The 22,814-nt window shown below is 32.7% G+C and overlaps 1 protein-coding gene across 3 annotated transcripts; it reads right to left on the reverse strand.

The window, feature by feature from the left end:
• Positions 1-966: 966 nt before the first annotated feature.
• LOC123717084 (putative inorganic phosphate cotransporter) lies at positions 967-21,492 on the reverse strand. Of its 3 annotated transcripts, none has more exons than XM_045672882.1 (10): positions 21,346-21,492; positions 11,306-11,385; positions 10,563-10,765; positions 9,296-9,532; positions 7,868-8,077; positions 7,200-7,367; positions 6,165-6,381; positions 5,742-5,863; positions 4,741-4,857; positions 967-2,979 (listed from the first exon to the last, which is right to left on the reverse strand). In XM_045672882.1, the coding sequence occupies exons 2-10, from the start codon at positions 11,337-11,339 to the stop codon at positions 2,761-2,763; spliced, it is 1,527 nt and encodes a 508-aa protein (XP_045528838.1). In that variant the 5' UTR covers positions 11,340-11,385; positions 21,346-21,492; the 3' UTR covers positions 967-2,760. The 3 variants fall into 3 exon arrangements, with proteins under 3 accessions (XP_045528838.1, XP_045528839.1, XP_045528837.1); XM_045672883.1 differs by lacking the exon at positions 21,346-21,492 and adding an exon at positions 20,064-20,082; XM_045672881.1 differs by lacking the exon at positions 21,346-21,492 and adding an exon at positions 15,851-16,272.
• Positions 21,493-22,814: the final 1,322 nt, after the last annotated feature.

Below are 22,814 nucleotides of genomic sequence, written 5' to 3' on the forward strand. Positions count from 1 at the left end.
ACAAGCAAAACTTTTCAACTTTTTCAGATTTCTAAAATTCTTTTTCCCAAACATCTCTAAACCCGTAAATCTATGGCTACTATAGAGCTGTTTAAATAATCCTCAATGACTGATAAAGCGATCATTATTCAAATCAGCCGACCATTAGCAATGTCGACTTGATTCATTATACCACATTCAAGGCCAAAACTTATTCATTCATATCATTAATCCGGATAAGATTCAGTGTGAATATATCGTGTTAATTGTTTGTAATTAGTGAGACTAAATGCTGATCTGTTTTCCTACTTGAGAAGGCTTCAAACCTTTTTAGGACAAAATTGCGAAGGTACTCTTCAAACAAATACAATCAAGTGAAATATCGTACTCAGACACATTTACATCTGTCCTCCATTTTATAAATACACATATATACATTTAGAGCCTAAAACAATTATTGTTTTGCTAGGATTCCAAACTAAGGTTAAGACACGAAAAATGCCACTTAGGATATTTAAAATAACTCCGGAACAAAATAATGGTCAAACACGACGCTCGCATGTACTCGTAAGCTGACAACGGGTCTCCAAGTGATTCGGGCGTAACCGCACAGGAGCACAGCTAGTTCCTTCTAAGACGCATTTCAAGTGAGAATTTTAACCATCTTCAAATGAAATGTTCCAATTTAAAATTATTCATAAAGAATTTTTTTATCGCTACCTCCCCTTAGTCTCAGATAGAAATTTGTAACTGATTTTCTAGAGCACGCCGGTTTCCTCGCGATGTTTTCCTTCACCGTACAAGCGAATATTAAATGCAAAGAAAGAAAATTTATACACTTTCAAACGATTAGAGTAGCATTTTTATTCCTTAAGCAATAAAGTATGCTAAGCAATATATCGTATAGGAACATAAGCATTGTAAATTTTCTCAAACTCATGGTATAGTGTTGCAATGGGTATATAATTATAATAAATTCAAAAATACTTCGATTTCAAATAATTTATTTAAACTGGATACTAAACATTTTATATACACAATTAATCACTTCATTTATGATACATTTACGGCTTTTCTAAATTACTGACAGGTTCTCAAATACCAAGGCCACTCAATGGGAGAATGACAATCAAATGCTCAATTACCTAATAATTTTTTGCAGCTCTCAAAGTGCTTCGTTTTTACACATTTAAAAACACAGTATGAAAAGTTTTGAAGTTATATAAAAATGTTCTTATTACAAACTCTTTATCAAATAAGAATTTTAAATATCTCGGTATATATTTATGTTAGAAAGATCAGAGTATCCGCCAGTAATTTGTACTCCAATTATTTCATTTCACAAGAGCAAAATCTAAATATGATTGTTTAATCACTAAGCACGGTGTCAGTGTCATTGACCTTTCATGTTTTTAACTCCGTGGTAAATACTTATTATACATTATACAGCCCTTAGAACTAGATTAAACACTTCGGCGATATAAACCATTACTTTTATAATCCGTTTACTTACGCTGGTCTTCCGTTCCAAATTTAAAATTAGAGCATTGACAATGAAAAATTTTCACTGAATATTTTTTCTAATAATCTAATTGTACCACTAATGCAATCTCAAAAAAATATTTAAAGCTATGACAATATTTACTTATAACCTATAAATATTTTCTTGTAGATCGACCTATCAATGACCTATAAATATATGTAAACGTTTAATAGGAAACGCTTGACTTGAATACATAAGAGACTAGAAATACGTATAATCTATGTATCCCTTGAATGCGAAAATATGTTCGCAATAGCGACTATAGTATAATAATACTTGTTTACACATGCCATTGGGTACTTTCGAATCTATTCGATTATTTACATACCACAACGTTTCGAGTGCTTTACAAATATAAGTTTGAATTTGCAATATTCTTAATAGATATTGATAATAATATGAGGTAAGTACTCGTTTATACCAAAATATACATTGTACCAAGTTCACAATAAGTAAAATTGTTACATTATTATAAAATATTATATCTTTGTTATAGTTTCATCACAACTTATTAAATATAGAAACCGAATGCTGGCTTTGTTAAAATATGTGGGAGTTTTATTATGAGACAGTATTTAGGTTGGAAAACAATTGCGCCTTATAGAATTATGTGACAAAATTTAATCTTACTAACATTGACATCTATATTTCAAAAGGCTTTAAAATATACTTAAAGTAAAGTCGAGACTAAGAAGTAAGTATGACTTCCATAAATCAACAACTTGAGTTAACGTATTACACTCAGTCTTAAGTCTACACTCTGATTCTGAGGATGTGATTAAAACATTGTTAGTTTATCGGTTAATCCCAAGACTCTAGAATGTCGAACCTCGGAAAAAGAGTGATAAAAATGGGATGGGTATACAGAAATGGTATTATAGGAATCAATTTTAACTATAGCAAGTACTTATTTATCTATTTTTTGGCAAGAAAAATTGTTGTTCCTATAAAAAAACCTTGTGCTTTACATAAAATTAACATTAACTTCAGATAATACACTTAATATTTTCATTACTTATAAATGATATTTGTAAATGACTTTTATCTACGGATCGTAGCAATAAGGACTATATTATGTTATAAAAATCGGCACTTAGTAATAAGACGTATCTATTTTAATTACAACATATCACAAGTCACAGCAGTGCGGTAATTACAAAGAAATACAAAAACAAATCTTAGTAATGTTATAGTGCAGTTTTTCAGGTCCAAAATATTTTTTTCCCTTTGATTTTTACCTATAATGCAGTACCTTCTGCCTCCTTCTTTTTACTCTTTTCCTTATCGTCGTCAGAGGTTTTCAAAGGTCCATGTTTCCAGCCTTCAGGATAACCATGCCTTCTTATATCATCCCACCACTGCTGTTCACCATCCGCCCAGATGACATAGATTACATTCGTTATCACCAGAACAGCAAAGCAAATCCAAAACGCGACTCGCCATTGTTTTAGTGTTGACTGGAATTTAAAAAAAAAAGGTAAACCACTTAAAACATGATAAATACAATATTCATAATGCCAAATTATGTGAACAAAAAAACAAAAATATATTAATCTAATGACTATTCGTCCACCATTAATGCCTTGTCATTTAAATTCCCGCCAGTGGGCTTAAGCCATAGAGCATCACATAGGTAAAGCATTGTCGACCATAGATAATCGTCGTAAATGACAATGACTACCAAAGTTTTCAAATTTATTAATATATTCAATTAATGAAAAAATTAAAACATTGTAGATTATGGTAATTGTTCGCGTAGAAATGGTTATTGTTATTTCAATTAATTGAAATTAAAATTTGTTGCGAAATCAATGCAAAATTGCGATGTTTGCAAATTAAATGGAACATTATTATTTATGATATAACATTCATGTATTTTACTTGATCAAAATTTATTTTTTTATTCTTTTTTAATTTTTGGGTCATTGATTCAAGTTATAAATTTTGGATGCCGTGCCTGTGCAATATTTCACAAGCAGGTTGTAAATTGTAACCAGCGAAAGAGAAAACAAATGTTCACTGGAAATTAAGCAATATTGATGGCAACATTTATCACGATAATATTATATATGAATACAAATCGTAAGCACTCTATACATTTATAGGCCTCGCTTAGGTCTACTTTGAAGGCAATAGTGGTCTTAAAAAAATAAGGGAGGTATTTAAAGTCAATCACAATCTTTTGAGAAAAGTTAAGTATAAAGGTAAAACTGTTTGACAGAACTCTAAACCACGTTTAATATTCTGTCACGTTTAAGAATTCAGTAATAAGGTTAAGAATCAAAATTCAAACGTACCAATGTCTAGATTTACGTATGTCAAATACAACACCTTTTTGATAAACGGAATTCATACTTAGCAAGTTATGACTATGTGTCTTATCCAGATGTTATGTTAAAGATTGAGATTTTGCTTTATTCGTTTAATAAATTGGCAACTCCTAAAGCTATTTTCTACTTAAGTGTACAAGGACATTGAATTAATTAAAGATAAATATATTCTTAAAAATATACGTGGAGTTATAAACTCTAGGTATCGACTCTAGATGTCTGTATCAGTTGCGTGATCATTAGTTTTTTTTCTCATAGCCAAGTAGGTGATTAGCCTTCTGTGCCGGACTGTTTAGGTCTACGGCATGCTGATGTTTACGATTTTTCTTTTACAATACGAGGGAGTGTACAATGTGCACGTAGAAAAAAAAGACGTGATACGAATGCTCGCTAAAACCTACTAAGGCCTACACTGTTCTAATCCATATATTCTTAACTAAAAGTAGATAAGGTCTCGTCAAATATCAATAAAAATACTACTAAAACAGAATCATCTTATCTCGAACTTAGTTAGAATCCGTGAAACTGACAGGTCAGATAACATTGTCTTGAAATTCCTTCAAAATTTCGAAGAAACTTTTCATGTTTGACAAGTTCGATATTGTAAAGGAAATGCTGGTTTGAGGATAGATAATATTAAGGATGGAAACAGTACAGTTTAAATTTTATTTATAATTTTAATTTATAGCCTCAGCTATATATTGACTTAGAGTAAAAACGAATTGCATAATATATTAACGTTCTATATCAAAACAGTTCCCTACAGAAAATTTAATATTGTCTATCATCTTTATCCAGCCAAGCATGCATGCATTTGGGGTCGTAGTATCGAATCCCTGTTAAACATGAATGCAGTAGTAATAAACAGTTAACAAGAGATGAACTTACATCAGGTGTTAGAAGACCAATCAGATAAGGTGTAATTATTCCAGATAGAGTCGATGTCCCGTTAACCATTGCGGTGAGCGAACCGGCGTAGTTAGGCGCTAGGTCTAATGCATTCACCTAAAAGCAAAATAGTAAATAAATAACTAAAATTAAATTCGATGTAATTAAACAACTATATCAAGGTGTTCAAGGACCTCAATCAAACTAATGCCTGCTTTCAAGAACAGTGCACCTAACTTTTCTGTTTATACAAACTTCCAAAGTTTCATAAGAACCAGCCCTTGGATCTCTTAAGCGGCACTATCTATGTTTCATCTACTAATGTTTTCCTTTATTATAAGCTACCTCCCAAATTTCATCTTTGTACGGTAAACGTAAGGTTTATATATTGTAAGAAGATTAAAGCAGAGGAAATTAAATACATTTGGGATGTTATCGTTGATTTAGACTGGCTCATGTACACAAAATAACTTTGAAACAAATGACCTTGTCTGATGCCGAAACTTGTTGACGACCTTGCTAGAAGCAATAAGTTAGTAAGCTGTTGACGACGTAACGAATCTGTTGCGATTTTACACATTTATGTTAATTGTGGTAGAGAATTGTAAAGTGTAATCATCATTATTTTAAAATGTTTCTTGTCGTAGTTTAAAATGAATAACCTGGAACCGATCAATTGTTCTAGAACAATACGATATCATTATTATGTTTGGTCCCGTTTATACCACACTATATGTGGGATGAATGATTTAATAATAATTATTAGTTAATTTGAAATCAGCTATATTCAACAATTTCTCAAATATTTAACTTTTTTAATAGAACTGCCCCTAATTGGCCCCAAATGGGCAGAAGGTACACCTGATGTTAAGTGATACCGCCGCCTAAAGACACCAATGCCTTTTAGGAATTGGCACGGTGTTTTACATTCGTTACGGACATTTTTAACTAAACGTATTGAAAAAACTAACCTGCGACTCACTAAACTAATATTTTATTACCTTCATTCCACTATAGTATCCTCCCATGAGCGCCATGGAAGCTATAAAGTATGCAACAGCTGCAAAGCGGTCGCAGCCGGAATATGAGGCCAGGATGATGCAGACTGCTGGTCCAGTAGCAGCTGAAATTATTAATAATAATATAAATAAAATGAGCGATGTAGTTAATTAAAATTGGGAATAATGAGGCTCTGGGGTCCTCCCTGGGAACGCTCTCGCGTTGAGGAACTAGTTACTATCGAGAAATACATTCAAAATTACCGCACTGTTAAAGAGAACCTACTAAAATCATAATTTTATAATAAAAATTACTATTTAAAACTTATTTTCCTTTAATACCAATACCAATAAACCTCTTGGTGTGATTTTCGGATAACAGGTACTCAATCATTAACACAATAATTACTTTTAAACCTTACTCACCGATGGTCGTATAAATAATTCTTCCAGTCTTAATGGAATGCCAGTTCCGTTTGACAGAGATGTCACAAATGATACCGAAGGCGAAGGATGAGAGCCACATAGCAAGGTAAGGGATAGCAGTAAGAGTACCAGTAGCAGCAATGTTAAACTTGAGTACGTCTGTCATGTACTTGGGTAAATCAGTCACCATCGTGTAGTAGCCCCAATCGTGACCAACCTGAAAATTGCCAAATTCAAATACAACTCAGATTATAAAATAATATTTTTTTATCATAAATTGACGGTCACGGGTTAACTGTCAACCTGCTAGTAGATAATTGAAGCAAAACTGATTAAGAAGGCATATCTTCTGCGATGGACAACACTTGACAATTGCAGCCATTCTTTGTATTGTTTTTTAGTTGGTCCCTACAAAATAAAGAACCTGTGGCGCTACCTCTTAGGTCTGGGCCTTAGATTTTTGTATCTGTTTCGTGATCATTTGTTTTTTCCCATAAGAAGGTGATAAGTTTTTTATGCCTAACGCACACCCTCTTTTTGAGTCAAGGCATGCCGGTTTTCTCACGATGTTTTCCTTTACCGTACAATACTATGAGAAAAACGGTACGAAAAACTCGTGAGAAAACCGGCGAGCAAGTGTTAATAATAGGCAGAAACCGACCGCTCAGCCAACCTAAGAGATGAGGGTCGTAGATGTATAATGCACAAATTCACGACTTTTTTGCTTTAAATTTTGTATTTTTGTTCATTATCTTGATAGTTCGCTTCGTTAGTTATAGTGCTAAACTGCAAAAACTCATTTTATGTAAAAACATATTTTTTACTTTCCATAAGAATTTATATTATATTTAAACACTCGGCTTATCTAATAATCTAGGTATATACGAACACCAGCCACCTTCTAGAAACTTACAAACAGTACAATCATATATTAATTCTCAAAAATAAACAGTAGTGTTAAAATTGTATGTAGAAAAAAATGTACGTTGTAGGTACTTTATAACTTAATTCTTGGCAGCCATATTTTATACTCACTGCGGCAAACAATAGGGCCCAAGCTGGCCCTGATCGCAATATAGCTTTCCACGGTATTGGATCTCTAGTACTTTTGTTGTCTGAACCCGTTATACTTTCGTTCAAGTACTTAAGCTCTTCGTCAGATATGAACGGATGGGTTTCTGGTGCACTAAAGCAGAGAATGCTCTGAAATTTGAATACGCGTTTACTTTTTGAATTCCATCACTTTTTTGACAAGGAATTCTTAACTAAACTAAACCAAAACAAAAAGATTTAATATCCAGTCCAGTTTTAATATGACTTCATGTCTGAAGTTGCCACAGTTATTTACAAACGCACGCGGCGTTTTAATAAGTAATTACTACAGATTAATAGTGGTAATGACTTGAGGGTACATATTAAAAATAAAAATCTAATGTCTGAAAAAAAAAATTGATTTAATTAAAACCTTAAGAATACAACTTTAGTTTTCTCATATCGTAGTACTCGAGTTAAGAACTTTAATATAACGTATTACACAGACTATTGAAGATTAAAATAGATTAACCAAGAATAGTTTGTTTACTGAAAACTTTTATTATTAGGTTTCATACAAATTGATTATCAATAAGACCCAAGTCTTTGTCAAATATTATATGTATTTCAGCCGTGTAATCAACATTAATAAAATTTGAATGAATTCTTACCCAAAACAAAAACCATAATATTCCAAAGCATCCAAAGAAATAAAATACATTGGCCCAGTGTCCATCACCAGCCATCAAAAAGCCAGACATGAAGGAACCAAAAATGTTACCAATTTGGGCACCACCAAAGACCAATGCTCCTTGAAGTGATCTTTCATGAGCTGGAACCCATCGCGCTAGAACAACCATCAGAGCTGGCATTGTTGGACCCTGAAAGTTAAATTTATTATTTTAATAATTTACTTTGAGATTTTCTATAACTAATATAGGTACAGACAACGCGTAAACATTGCTCTACGGAAAACTAAAGAAGCGTTGAAAATATTTGAAACTAAGCATCTGATTTTGCTTCCGTTGTGTTATTACGTGGGTAACACTGAAAATGTTCAGAACTGGCCAGTTAGAAACATTCCTAATGAAAACTTTTCTTGAATTTCAATTTTAGAATTTACTCACTTAGAAATTCTCTTAAGTAACCTAATGTAGTATTGCATTCATTTGTCATTTTTTTATGAATGGGCGGCAAATCTAAAACTCTTGTTACACGTGAAACTGAACCTAACGCGAGAAAATTTTTGGTTCATGATTTATTATGACGTTCGTTGTGGGCTTACTCAACAAAAAAGCTATTTCTCAATGAAGCCCCATCTCGTGCTACTATTTACAATTGGTTGATCGACTTTAAGCGTGGACGTAACAATCTCAATGAGGATCCGCGTGAGGGACGTCCTTAACCAGAGACTACTGAAAATAACATCAGTTCTGCGCGATGCATGATAGAGGAAGATAAGAGAGTAACCTATCAGCAGTTACGGGCAAGCCTAGGCAGTGGCATGAGTCAAATTCAAAAAATGTTACACGAACATTTAGGCTTTGGGAACCTTTTCGGGAGGTTGTGTGATTCCCCATACTTTAACCGGCAACAAGAAACACCTTCGCATGGACTGGTCTCGCCAAATGTTAGATAAGTTCACCGGCGGTGACTCAAATTCTGTAATTAACATCGTCACAATTGATGAAAGCTCGTCCTTTCGAGGTTCGGCCAACTAAAGTAAAAAAAGGAAAAATGATAATTGCCTCATTCTTTGATTGGTAAGGTAATTTCGCGACAGTTGTGCTAGAAGATGGGTGGGAGTTACTGCAGACTGGTATGTCAATCGCTGTTTGCTGGTTCTCTTCGATAGCAGGATCCTCCTTCACTACGACAATTACGACTTCTTTTTCATTTTCTAAACATTGTCAATACTACCTAAGTATTAACATAGACCGTTCGAATATTATTCGTTCATTGTATACCAAATTCACAGAAAACTGCAGTCGATAAACTGACAATATCGTATTACTATCGCCTCAAGACGTTGCAACAGTACCCTAAAAGGTAACCCGAAGGAAAAGAAAGCTTTTAGAGGTCAAATAATTTATACATACCTCACCCATTCCTTGCAAGACACGTAGAATAAAGAGCCACGTTGCACCTCCAGCAGTAACAACGATTGGTGTCAATAGCGTAAATAAGGCTGTACTTAACAATCCTAAACCTAGTGTCCATTTCCCGCCATACTTCTCAGCCAGATAACCTCCAGGTATTTGGGTGATAGCGTATCCATAGTAGAAGCCACTTAAGAGTAAACCTTGGGTTGACTCGGACCAGTCGAATATTGCGTGCTGAAATAAATTATATATTACTTAAAAACTTACGTCCTTAACGTTTTTTATAGTTTACTGTAAAGTTAAGTTAAAAATCTGGCGCGGGCGCAGAGTAGTAGGAAAATAATATACGGCTGTAGTATAAGTCTTTCCTCCAGCTTTGATTTTGTTCCCTTTGTCTGTGGCAGATTTAAAGATTTCAGATTGTACCTGGTAGATGGTACCGGTGACCCCAGAGCCACCTCCGCTTTTCTCGCTCAACGAATATGAAACGCTATACAGCGAGGAAATGCTGTCAGCAATAAAGGAACACACACTATCACAGGGACCAAACTTTGTAAATTTGTTTTAATTTTCCATATATTTATTATTATTACAACTATGTAGGTTAAGAATATTGTAAACACTGTGTGTAATAAATAATATGTGTTTCTATAAGTGTCTTTATTTACTTCACTGTACTAATTTATATCTTTCCATCAAATTATGATGTAACGTATAAAGGTAGATACGTTCTAGTTAAAAAAAAATATCACAACTTAAGGCAGTATTACTGTCGCAGTAAAGTAGTTTAATCAGAGAGTTAATTGAATCTCTAGTCAGTTAATTAAAGATCGATATTCAATCAAGTCGCTAAAGTTCCTAAGCAACAATACTAACCTAACCTAATCATTTACAATAAAACAAAACAGGGAATCCAAGCTCTCAGTTCTTCACGATCACACCGAAATAACAATTACAAATGAAATAATCATGGCGGACTCTTGTTTTACATTATTAATCAACACGCTGGCGTTCGGTCAGGCAGATAGTTAAACGTTTTCGAAGCTGCTTTATTTAAATCAAAATGCTAGCGACTTGAATGAATATCGAACTTTAATTAACTACCTAGAGATACAATAATTCCCTGAATTAACTACTTCAAACCGTCTACATGCGACGGCCCAGGCAGACAATTGTTCTAAATTGCCTTGAAGCTGTTCAAAAATTATTAATCTAAAGACACCGTATCCTATTTCAAATATTATTAGTAATATTATTGTCTTACTGGTTTAAAAGGAGCAGTTCCATTCACCAACAGCTCACTATCATCTGGACAGGCATCGGGGTCGTAGTGTGAATCGTCGCCAGACTTACTATTATTAACCATTTGTGTGATAGCTAAATTGAGGCAAACACGCATTGTATAAGCGTTGCATAAAGCCCACAGACCCATAAGCCCCAGAACATACCGCTGAGGTATCAGGCACACTGTAAAAATATTATGTTTTTTAAATCAAATACCATAGCGCAGACCAACTTTCAGTCAACGCCTTGGAGACCACAGTTATTCAAAACTTAATCAATTTTTCCAAAGAATAATGAAAAATGTCTTTTCTAAGGTTACTACTAGTGGTAATATTTTTTGTCATTTATTGACTTACTGAGATGAAATCTCGTATCTAGATATTGTGTTGTGTGTAAAGGTAATAGAATGTAGTTGGACAACAATAATCCATCGCGTAATCATTCGGTAGATCCGGTTAAAGTTTTCAAGTGTTTATTTGGTTTTGATTTACACAAATGCATAGAATCTACACAAATGTAGGTATCATAAAATAACTTCCATGCCAAATTAAATTAAATTTGGCATGGAATGGGAAATGGTTAATAAAACTATTCACGAATTCACGAAATATTATGAAAATTATATTTTATAATTGGTTGTGTTTAGAAAAATTCTTAAGTGGATTATTTATTTAAACCTATACTTCTTAACGTCACTAACCATAATAATAAAAAATTACTTACGTCTCGATATGCAGCGTCTCCATTTTGCTATCATTTCAACATATACGATAAATATTAACACCGGAAGAGTGAATTTGGTCCTGTGAATGAAGAAGTGTAAATGCAATAGCGATAATAGCTAGTATTTTCCATGTTTAAATATGGCATTTACAATAGCTATACATATAAAAACATTTGCCACCGATGTCTGTTCAGTCTAAACTTTTTGCAAAGCGGTATCTAGCGCTGCGCGAGCGAAACAATTTTTCTACCGTTTTAAAGAGAAAGTTTTAGCCGTTGGACACACTCGGAAACCTTTAAAAGCCATATGTGTTGTTACAGAAAAGTCATATCTTTGAAAGGTATCTCTACCGCTCTTCGATTTTTTTATCTAAATATAACGCTTTTTTTTGTACTTTACTTCGCATTAACATTAATCCAAATAGCCATTAATGCCTAGCCTATTTAAGCTAGTAAAACCAAGAGCAAGTGTAGTAAACAATATAACTTAACATAATTGTAATAGGAAGTGAGGACTGTATGGAGTAATTAAAGTACTATTAGTGACTATTTTGTTGGGAGTACCATAAGTTATAAATAAAGAGATTTATCGGTATTTCGTGATCACTTGTTTTTTTGTAATAGGTAAGTATGTGATCAACCTGATGTTCTGTGTTTTATGATACTGACACATACGAAGTATATCTGCGCATAAGTCACATCAGAAAAAAATCTGAAATAAAATTGCTATCGGGCAAACCGGGTTATTGTAAATTCCATATTTACTCTGTTTTACCACAGCAAAAAATGCAGCTTATGTATGAACCACTAATATGTTTCCAATATAATTTGTCCAGTAAGACCTTCGATGTGCCACACAAGTGAAGCTACGTTTAACTATTAGAAATTAAATTTTAAAGTACGTTATTCTCTCGTAAGTGCATAATGTTAATCAGACATAATCCTTAATTACTATCGCACTAGATTGTAAACCCTGATTACAGTCTACTTCAGCAAGGGTAACAACAAATTACGTAAATTTTACAACTGTTAGAGTACATTTAACTATAAATAACAGATATTGCAGAAATATTTTTAATATTACATAATATTGATGCAATCGGGTGGCATAAAGGTTGATGACGTTGTTTGTCAGGCATAGATGACTTGCTTATTATAAAAAAAAACATGATAATGAAACACATTCAAAAATCTGAGGTCCAGGCCTAAAAGGTCGTGGTGCTACTAGTTTTAATTAAAGGGTATTCTTTTTCCTAGTAAAAGTCTGATTGCACCATTTTAAAACTACTTTTATCTTTTTATTACAGCGTAAATTATTTGAAATGTTGAAAAATTAAACAATATTGTTTCTATAAAAAGGACGTATAAAAGTGACCCACATGATATTCGCGGAGTTCTTAGTAACTGCTAAAGATATTACAATGAAACTAGAACTGATTTAGTATCAAAGAATAATGTACAATATTATTAATCGAACACTTGAACTCATACGACGTCGACTCTTGTTTGCTTTGCTCTTAAATGTGGATGTTTTTAATATATAATCGTTATGTTTTGAATTTAACATCCTTATCTAGTACGAATGTTTGCGCATTAAATAAAATATTTTATAAAATTGCTTCCTCTCTTCGTCTCTCTCTCGGTGTATTTCATAAATAAAAACAGAAGAACAAGACAGATCATAACTGATTAAAAAAAATAGAAAACACAACTTCTTAATGCAGATGAAATCCTCTATATAGATAAGATAAGTAATCTAATAAGAAATATATAACGAGGTGTAGCCTACGGTTTTGTTGGTCAACCAACCCACAGAATATACCATATAGAATATAATACGAAGATATAATACTACCAGCTTAAGACAGATTGCCTTTGATAAAACTAACGAGTCAATTTGTATTGATTTTTTTTACATGTATCTTTACTAAGACATCATGGAACATTACTATCTAGCCTAATTTAGGACTAATACGTTCTTTAATTATAACCTAATTTGCTAAAATGAATTATTGTAATGATTTTAGATGATGAAGAAGGATTGTTATGATTTTAAAGATAACTTTATTTAGCAAGGCCAATTGTTTGTTCTTTTGAAATTTTGTTATATTATATCTACCTCTTTCATATAATTACAATACTATCTATCTATTCCGATACGGTATACCAAATTGATTAAAATTGGTTTCGCGGTTTAGCAGTAATATAAGCAAACTAACAAGATATGAAATAATATGAATTTAATTGGTACAAGTTCACATAAGTATTTAGAAACATTATTGTCAAACTTCATACGTCTTTGGCATGATAACAGAGAAAACATGTTTACTAACCTAATCTGTGGAACTATATAAAATGTTAATATAATATTTACTTAAACTTTAATAAACATCAATTTTAGAGTGTAATGTTCAATAGTAATTTTTTTCGTTCTCTTTTTTTTGGAGTTTATGGCCTGTTATCTAGGCCATTTTACTCTCTGGTTTAAGAAGAACAGATAATAAACGCCCGGGGTAGAACAGAATACGATTTGCTCAATATACCGGAAAAATAAGAATTACTTTTAAATAATTCATAATAAGTAATAAATAACACATTCGTATGTTTATTTTTTTTAAAATAAAATAACAATGCCGCCTAAATGTCAGACGTCAAAAACAGGTTTACAGATATCATGCAATTGACACGGTTATTGTAATTCACTTATGTGCTTGACCCAAAATACGTTTATTATCTGTAGTGTCAATAAGTGGTTGTCGTTAATAATAAACTCATTGATTTATATTTATTTTTTAGCAATAGTATAAAAGATATTTCAACAGTAGGACAATTGGTCCACTTATTTGCTACCGAAATATCCCGGCACATACTATTACGAAATTTATGTTGAAAACATTCTGACACTGACAGTGTGTAAATAAATTCAATATCTATTTATTGAGAAGTATAATCGAATAGGTCATGCATCGTGACCGTGGCCATTTGCGTAAACAACAAGCCGTTCGAAATTTTAATTTTTCATTGAATATAACAAAGGACTTTTGAATGGGAAGGATACACGGATAATCATGTAAGATTATCAACATCGCAAGTAACAGCGGATTTTTATTTATATTTTTTTTAATGTTTTATAGAACAATTGGTGTTTGAAAGCAAACGGGCAGGAGGCTACCTGATGTTAAGTGATACCGCCACCCATGGACATTGGACACTCTCAATGCCAGAGAGCTCGCGGAGTGTTGCCGGCCTTTTAAGAATTGGTACGCTCTTTTTTTGAAGTACTCGTAGTCGAATTGGTTCGGCAGCTGGTTCCACATAGTGGAGTGCCTGGCAAGAACTGCCTTAAAATACGCTCGGTTGTGGAACGACGGACGACGATTTTTTACGACGGCAGTGTTGGCTCAGTGGTTTAAGCGTGCAACTTGTACCTATCTATATTCTCATCTATCTCTATGTACATTTATCGATGACGCGGCATGGCATAGAAACAAATATTCTTGGATGCATTGCATTTTTTTATTTATTAATTCTATCATATAATAGAAACGTGCTTGTCGTTTTTCATTAACATTTCATGTTAATTGCATGTGTTGCAAGTCGCTGTAAATAACGTACTATAAAACTGAGGTCGACTACTTTCTGACTTTATAGTCTTACACTCGCTTTAATACCTTAAATTAATTGAACAGGTTGTTATTATAGAACTTAACCTAACATTTATAAATTAGGCCGAGATCCAGAGTACAGACATCTCTATATATCAAATGCAAAACGTTTTTGACATACGCAAGTCATTGCTTACGTCACTCTTGGGATTCGAATACATAGTTCTATTGGTATAATAGGACTATGTAGGCTACGTAGAAGTGACTAATCCTTTTTTGGACAATATCTATTATAAATAATTTATATTCTACATCATTATTCTACCTTAACTGGTACAACTAATTCTATAGATCCTCAAAATAATACCTACACCGACTTATCCTACATAAAAAAATATTTATATGTCTATTTCTTATAATTAGTAATATAGCAAGCATCTCTTGTGAACTCAGCCAGGGTACAAACAAATACTACCTCAGTAGAATTTTTTGTTAATTATTCGTATTGCTCGCTGAGTGGCGCTTTGCTAACCAAGTTGGAATGTGCAAAAGTTTTGACGGAAGCCTCAGGTTTCTACTTGGTACCCGTAGGCCCAGTCTCTCCATAATATCCAGATTATGAACCCGACCCGTAAGTATCTTAAGTAAATACACTGACACAGCTAACTCTCTTCTGAGGCGTCGCTGGTCGTAACCCACCATACCCAGAATAAACAGGATCGGGTACATAAGCGGATACAACGGATACACTCCGTAATAAATAATAAAATAAGAGAAAAAAATAACCCAAAAAAGAATTGTTTTGGGTAAACAGTAAATTTTTTCGAATAAATTTATTCAATTCCTCCTTTATTTAGTTTGTTTTCTCAATGTATTCATTTTAAAACGAAATACAGTATTTTTGTAAAATTGAGTTAATACCTTGTTAAAACTTACTTACATTGTACGTACATTCTCTCTAACTTCTGACGAAGCGTTCTCCATTTTGAAATATTTCGTTTTAACTACACGATTATATCACTCATTGACAATTCTGATATAAGACAAAAAACTCGTTTCGCATTTTATTGTAAAAACACTATCTTCAAACCGGCGTGGTTAATCAATATTTTAAATAAACACAATGTTTATTAATAGATTAACAGTATAACAAAGTTCGTTCTTTCTTTCTGACTAGCGCAAGGGCGTCTCCTCCGAGATTCGGACCTCAGCTTGGGCCGCCGCAAAATGTTGAAGTTTTCGAAATATTCCGCGACGGTTAATATTTCATAATAATTCTAATTTGATCTTATAACGAAAAGACGAAAGTTTCTTAATTGTAATTTTTCATTATTTTAATTTAGTTGTAGATCAACTAGAACTATACATATTGTTATATAGAATAGCAGAACTGTACTGATATATTATACCGACCGAAAATTCATCGTCTGATTAAGGAAACAAAATTTATTATTAAGAAATAATTAATATATTAAGGAAAAATGTTGTGCAAAAGTAAATAATATTTTGCTCCATCATTATGAATAAAATAAAAACTCTACATCTAATTATATTCCATATTTCACGACTATTTAAATTCAACAACCAAATTTTATGTGCATTTATTAACAATTGAAAATTAAAATTATCATTTAATGGATAACACTGACGCTCACGCTCGTTTGACCCATGGAAACGTATATTAGCTGAAACTCATAAAATTTGATAGATCCATGTTCCATTAACAGTTCAAATGAGCATATCCGGGACATTCTAAGAGATTAAATATGAGGTCAAACTGCCTCAAAATAGGGGACTATTTTGAGCTTCCTGGAGGAAGCTACAAAGATTCATTGCGGAAGAGCGGGAGCGTTACCAACAAAATATATTGTGCCTATAGTGGTATGTACCTATATACTCATCACTTTCCCGTAAGAAATAATTCCTCAGTGTACATATGAGCATTAAATAATATTATTACCCAAACCTATTGGCTGGCCATGCGTGATACTCTTGAACGGGTGCTCCTTTCTGGTTTCTTCTATCTATATTTGCCATAGTCATTTTGTATTATAATTTGAAATTTTAAAAGAGTACTGAGAGTTTATTACGGCGTCTGTTTCTCTCGGCCTACACCCTCTGTATTCTTTGCCGATGAGTGGCGTGCAATAAATTATAACTATATCTTATATTCCATAATAATACAAAAATTAACGTGTCTCGTTTATAATATGCGATTTTCCTTATTCTCATTTAACCACAAAGGTCAGTTCATATGATTTAGGACTTCCAAACGTCGCTATGAATTAGAATGAGCGACAATAACCTATTGTCTTGATTGAAAAGTATTATCTTTACATGTAGTAATATTTTATTGAATTATTTTAGTAGGAATGAATAACGTTTTCAAAATTCATTTATTCAAAAGAACTTCCGGTTTCTATGTTTTATAATAAAATATATACGAATAAGTAATACCATATTCATTTTTCACGGTGATAAGAATGGTTTACAATACGTTTCAGGGCCGTGGAAGTGCTCCTATAGTATATAAATAGAAACTTCGTCGGTCATTATCAGCACGGGTTCAATACTAACAGAGCTATCTATATTCATAATGCTAGAATCTTATAAAATGTTGAGACTGGCGTACCCTACGTACGTAGATTTAAAATTCTGCTCTATTTTGCGTCGTAAACTTATCCTTTACGAGACTATAAATTTAACACGCCCTGCTTCTTATATGGCTGACTTGAAATAACGACAGCTTATACAGGTGTTTCATGTGTGTGGAGTTCAGTTACTCAGGCTAACCGTAATTACCGAGAAAATAGTACACGCATTATTCTAGGAAACCTAAACCTCATTATACAATGTGGAATAAAGCTATATCCTGTTGCTATAGTTACTATTTGTTATATTGAAGTAACATTGCTACCATGGCAACAACTTTAGACCTCGTTTTAAAATTGACCCGACATTGTCTGCAAAACGATTTGTGCTCCGTAAATGCAAGCGCGCCTTACTGAAAACTATTTACGATTACAATTAACCAAGTTGCTTAAGAACAGTATTGGCTTGTGACTCTCATCTCTGAAGTCGAAGTTCGATCCTCGGCTGTGCACCAATGGACTGTATTTCTATCTGCGCATTTAACATTCGCTCGAACGATTGTGGAAAACATGGCGAGGAAACTGACTTGCTTTAGACCCAAATAGTCAACGGCGTGCGTCACAGGAGGCTGATCACCTGCTTGCCTATTAGATTTAAAATGATCATTAAACAGAAACATAAATATGACGCCCAGACCTATAAAGGTTGTAGTGCCACTGATTAATTAATTGCAATTAACCACAGATGATATTTCCACAGAATAACTAATCAAAGTTCTTGTCAAGTGCGTCGCCCGTAACACTCTACATTATATTTTATAAGTCAGCAATTGGGTTTATATACTACAGTTATTTATTATATTATCATGGTTAATAGTTGGTATTCATCGTGTTTACTTGGTAAACATCTAAAGTACATTAGTAACGCTTGGTAAGAATATGTTGACGTTACATTTGAAAGAATGTTTTAAACGTCATTGAATGGTTTTGCAAATCTTTTAATCCTTGAGCATGTACATGTAAAAAATAAAATTTAATATATGTATAATTGATGATAGATTTTATAGAATAATCATAAGTAAAATTTGGATATCCAGCAGCTCCGCGTCCAAGATGAGCGAAAGGGGATAGCAATCCCCTATTGAACCCGGCTTTATTAGATATAATTTAATTGCGGATAGACATAGATAACAAGACAATAGCAGTATTATCCCTAAGGTCGTAGGTACGCATCCCGGATGTGCTCCAATGGAGTTTCTGTTCATTGGACACTCGCTCACACGGTGAACGAAAACGTAAGTACCAGCATACTCAAAAATATACCTATTCTATTTGCCTATCATAAAAAACATTGATCACGAAACAAATACAGAATGCTGAGACCTAGACCTTAAAGGATGTAGCGACTTTGGATATGCAACAATTCAACTGGAATTCTGAAATTGTATATAATTTAAGTATAGCGTTCTCATACTTGTCACACGTTTTTATTATTTGTAAAACGTAAATCCGATCTCATGATTACCGTGCGCCTTTCATAAACCTAATGCAAACTATAGTTTAATTTCCTTATCATAAGGCTGTATACATATTCATTAAAAGAATGCAATAAACTGTATTTACATTTATATTTTACGGGTGTGATAATGATTAAAGAATTTTTAAATAATAAAACATTTTGTTATAATCCACTAAAATCTTGTAACAGAAAAATGTCTTCACTTTCTTTGTGATGACATAAAAATACGAGTTGAGCAAGACGTACAGACCATAGACCAGAGCTGTAACGTTAGATCTGCTCTGTACTTCGAGAGCAAACAAAATTTATGTTGGGAGAAAATAAATGGCCTACCAGATCAGTTATTAAAAAGCTTAACGATAACCAACATAAAAAAAACAAGTTGATGAATTATTTTCATATACATTTGTCGCGCTCCTGACATTACTGCTATTGTTACATGTATGCAAACTACATTGGTTTTAAAATGTAATATTCCATCATTTAGATTGTATTTTTATAAAATAAGGATTAATTTTTAACTAATGATGAATAAATTTTGTACAAGATTATCTTATGTTTTCTAAGTTTATTCTTTCTAACGATGGTTTAAGAGCTTGTATGTTTAAAGAGATTTTTTAGTGATATATACCCATTAAAAACTTCAGTTTAAAATGCAAATGATTATTTCAGAATAAAAGAGTTTCATATAATGAGTATGTATTTCCGCGGAAAGTATTAGTGTAACATTTTATCGCAAGCTGTTATCTTTCGTTAATTATGCACTAAATCATACTTAATATATCATTTTGCGAACGTTTACTTACGTTGATGTATATCAATCGGCAGGTTCTTGGCATATATATATATATATATATATATATATATACATACATTGTTATATATTAGAAAGGAAATTACGCCGCTTACTTCCAAACCTACTAAACTTACTTCCAAACTTTTAGTTAGGAGACAAACGTGGTCATTAATCTTAATATCAAAGTTAATTTTGTGTTAATTTCTTTTACATGATTACATTTGAACCTTAGAAGAAAACACCTTACGGGTATCAAGTACACGATTGTACGCTTCGTTTCATTCTGATTGGTCAACATCATCTCTAGTCCAATTAGCGTTGACACGCGACATGACGTTCGACCAATTACAAATGAAGGCACCGTCTTACGTCTTTTGTTTTCCCAGGTCTCAGAAGTGCATGCCAAAAAAGCTCAGCCATTTAGCGCACTTCATTTTCATATTCTAAGACAAAACTTGAACCATTGAAGTATAAAGAAAAATTGGTATAGCAAGTAACGTAAGTCTATCATATGATTTGAATTTATTTAATGAATTCTTCATAACTTAAACATAGGTATTATTTATATTGCAACTGGTTCTTTTTTCAAAAATATTTGTCAAGACATGCGTCTATCTGACTAGTGAAAAGAGGACTTGCTCATCAATTCAAAGTAATTATGAAAATCAAGAAGTACATAGCACCCACCGATTATGATTAAAGAATAAGAATGGTTTTTTACATGAACACCTGAACAAGCATCAATCAAGTCTCAACTTGAAGCGTCATATTCTGACAAATGTCAACAACTCTCTGTAATATTTTGGGTAAGCATAACGTGACGCTGGCAGCTGCGTCTGAGTTAGTAAGAAAGATAGCTCAGGAAACCATTGTTTTAAATATGGATATGTGTTCGATGTACATGTCAATAAATATAGAACAATTGCTATTTAAGTTACTGTAATTGTTAAGCGAGCGGATAGTTATCATTTTCTGACAGTCTTAAGAAAAGTCATCAAATCCACGAATTGTGCCAGGAACAGAAGGCACATGAACATGCATTTAAAAAACAAAATTGTGAAATTAAAGAACTTTTTTAAATTATCCAGTTAAATTATACAGTTCTAAACTAAGATTCGGTATTTGCTATAAAAATTAAAAAAGCCGCAATGCACCCGAAGAAACTTAAGACTATATAACAACGTAGCAAAGGCTTTTAAAACATAAATCGTATGATCATCCCCTATTTACGAAGTTAACACGATTTTATTATTATTTAAACAGTTCATTTTTTACAATCACTTTAAAACCTGGAATTACCAAACAATATTTTTTAAAAGCTTATGAACACAATATAATTGATTTAATTGTAAAACCTAATCCGAAAATATAACACACTCATACACGTAAAAGCATGAATATAAACTTCATTACAATAGTAACATTATTATTTGTGTTAGATGAAAACTGCAATTATGCATACACATAAAACATTTTTTTTAATATAAAACAAAAGATAGAATTAAAAATAAAAATTGTAAAAAACTTACACTTAAATATTTTTATCCGTAATCACAAGAACGTTGGAAACGTACACACAGACTGACTCCTGCGCATGATCTAGTGATAGCTCTCAGTTTAAGTTAAAGTCACGGTCGATGTGAATGTTATGTGATTTTAAAACGCTATTCTACATGGTTACGCATTTATTAATTTAATTACTTAGTTATCACAAATTTTATGTTTTTCAGCATCTATGTACTACAGCAGAAGAAATCCATTGGAACTTAGATTTAATATTTATGGACGGTTGAAATATTTGTCCGGATTAATTCCATGTTTAATGCGTCGCTCGTCTCTTATCTGTATCTTTTTTATTAGAGCAATGTAATATATCATCATTGACGAGTATGTTTTCATGAACCGTTGAAGTAAATATTTTTTCTTTGACCTAGTACTATTTTAATTTTTAAGATAAAAAACAATTTTTTTTAGTACTACAACATTTTTAGGTGTGGACCTCAGATTTCTGAATCATGATCTTTGTCAATCTAATCAGCCTCTTGTGCCTGACACACGCTATCCGCTTTTTGAGTCTTATGCATTCCGGTTTCCTCACGATGTTTTCCGTCACCGTTCGAGCGAATTTTAAAATGCGCACACAGTCCGAATGCCCATTGGTGCATAGCCGGGGATATTTAAAAATCATATATAAAAATGTAACCAGTGGCAGCCTAGATCAGTGCGGTAAAGGACAACGTCATGTTCAAATATATTGTGTGGTTATGATATAATATGTTGGAGCGTGAAGTACTAGTTGCACCTTGAAAGCATCTTGTACTGTAACTCCCAATAGCGAAAGTGATTGAGATCTCGATTTCAATGTTTTGTAACGTGCTCCAAGGTTGCGACAGCAGCGCTGCAGATATTAAAACAACGAAGTGTATTATATACAAAATTCTTAGAAGCGCCCACTATCGGTGTTAGAAGTTAAAGATTACGGCGTACTAATTTTCTGTTATATCATAAAATAGGTGGCTAATAGAGCCATGTTAATTGTTAATAGAGCCGTCCCTTCTAGACCGATTTAGTAATTTTATATAGTGTTATTTTTGTATATATTACGCGTTAAATATACAGTTAATTTTTTACGCATACACTCTTTCGCTATAGTGGCAAGTCTCAATAGAAATAAGATACTTGGCCTCGGCTGGGAGAACATTATTATATGAATAAGTAACATTTGTATTTCGAATTTCGATAACGGTTCAATGGTTTGATAAAAAATATTTAAGATAAAAAAGACAGAAAGTCTTTAAGACTATGATAACAATGATTGATTGTCAATAAAACATATTATAATAATACGTACCGATGGGACGAGATAAATATAATGTGATTCTTAAAGAACTAAATGATTATATTAAGTACAGGCCTTTCGCCTTTTGTTTTACATACCCCAGAACTGTTTTTAAATCCAACGGCTTATAAACTTCTTGTAAATAACACGCTAAGAACG

This window comes from Pieris brassicae, chromosome 12 (genome assembly GCF_905147105.1).
Source record: "Pieris brassicae chromosome 12, ilPieBrab1.1, whole genome shotgun sequence".
Classification (NCBI taxonomy): domain Eukaryota; kingdom Metazoa; phylum Arthropoda; class Insecta; order Lepidoptera; family Pieridae; genus Pieris; species Pieris brassicae.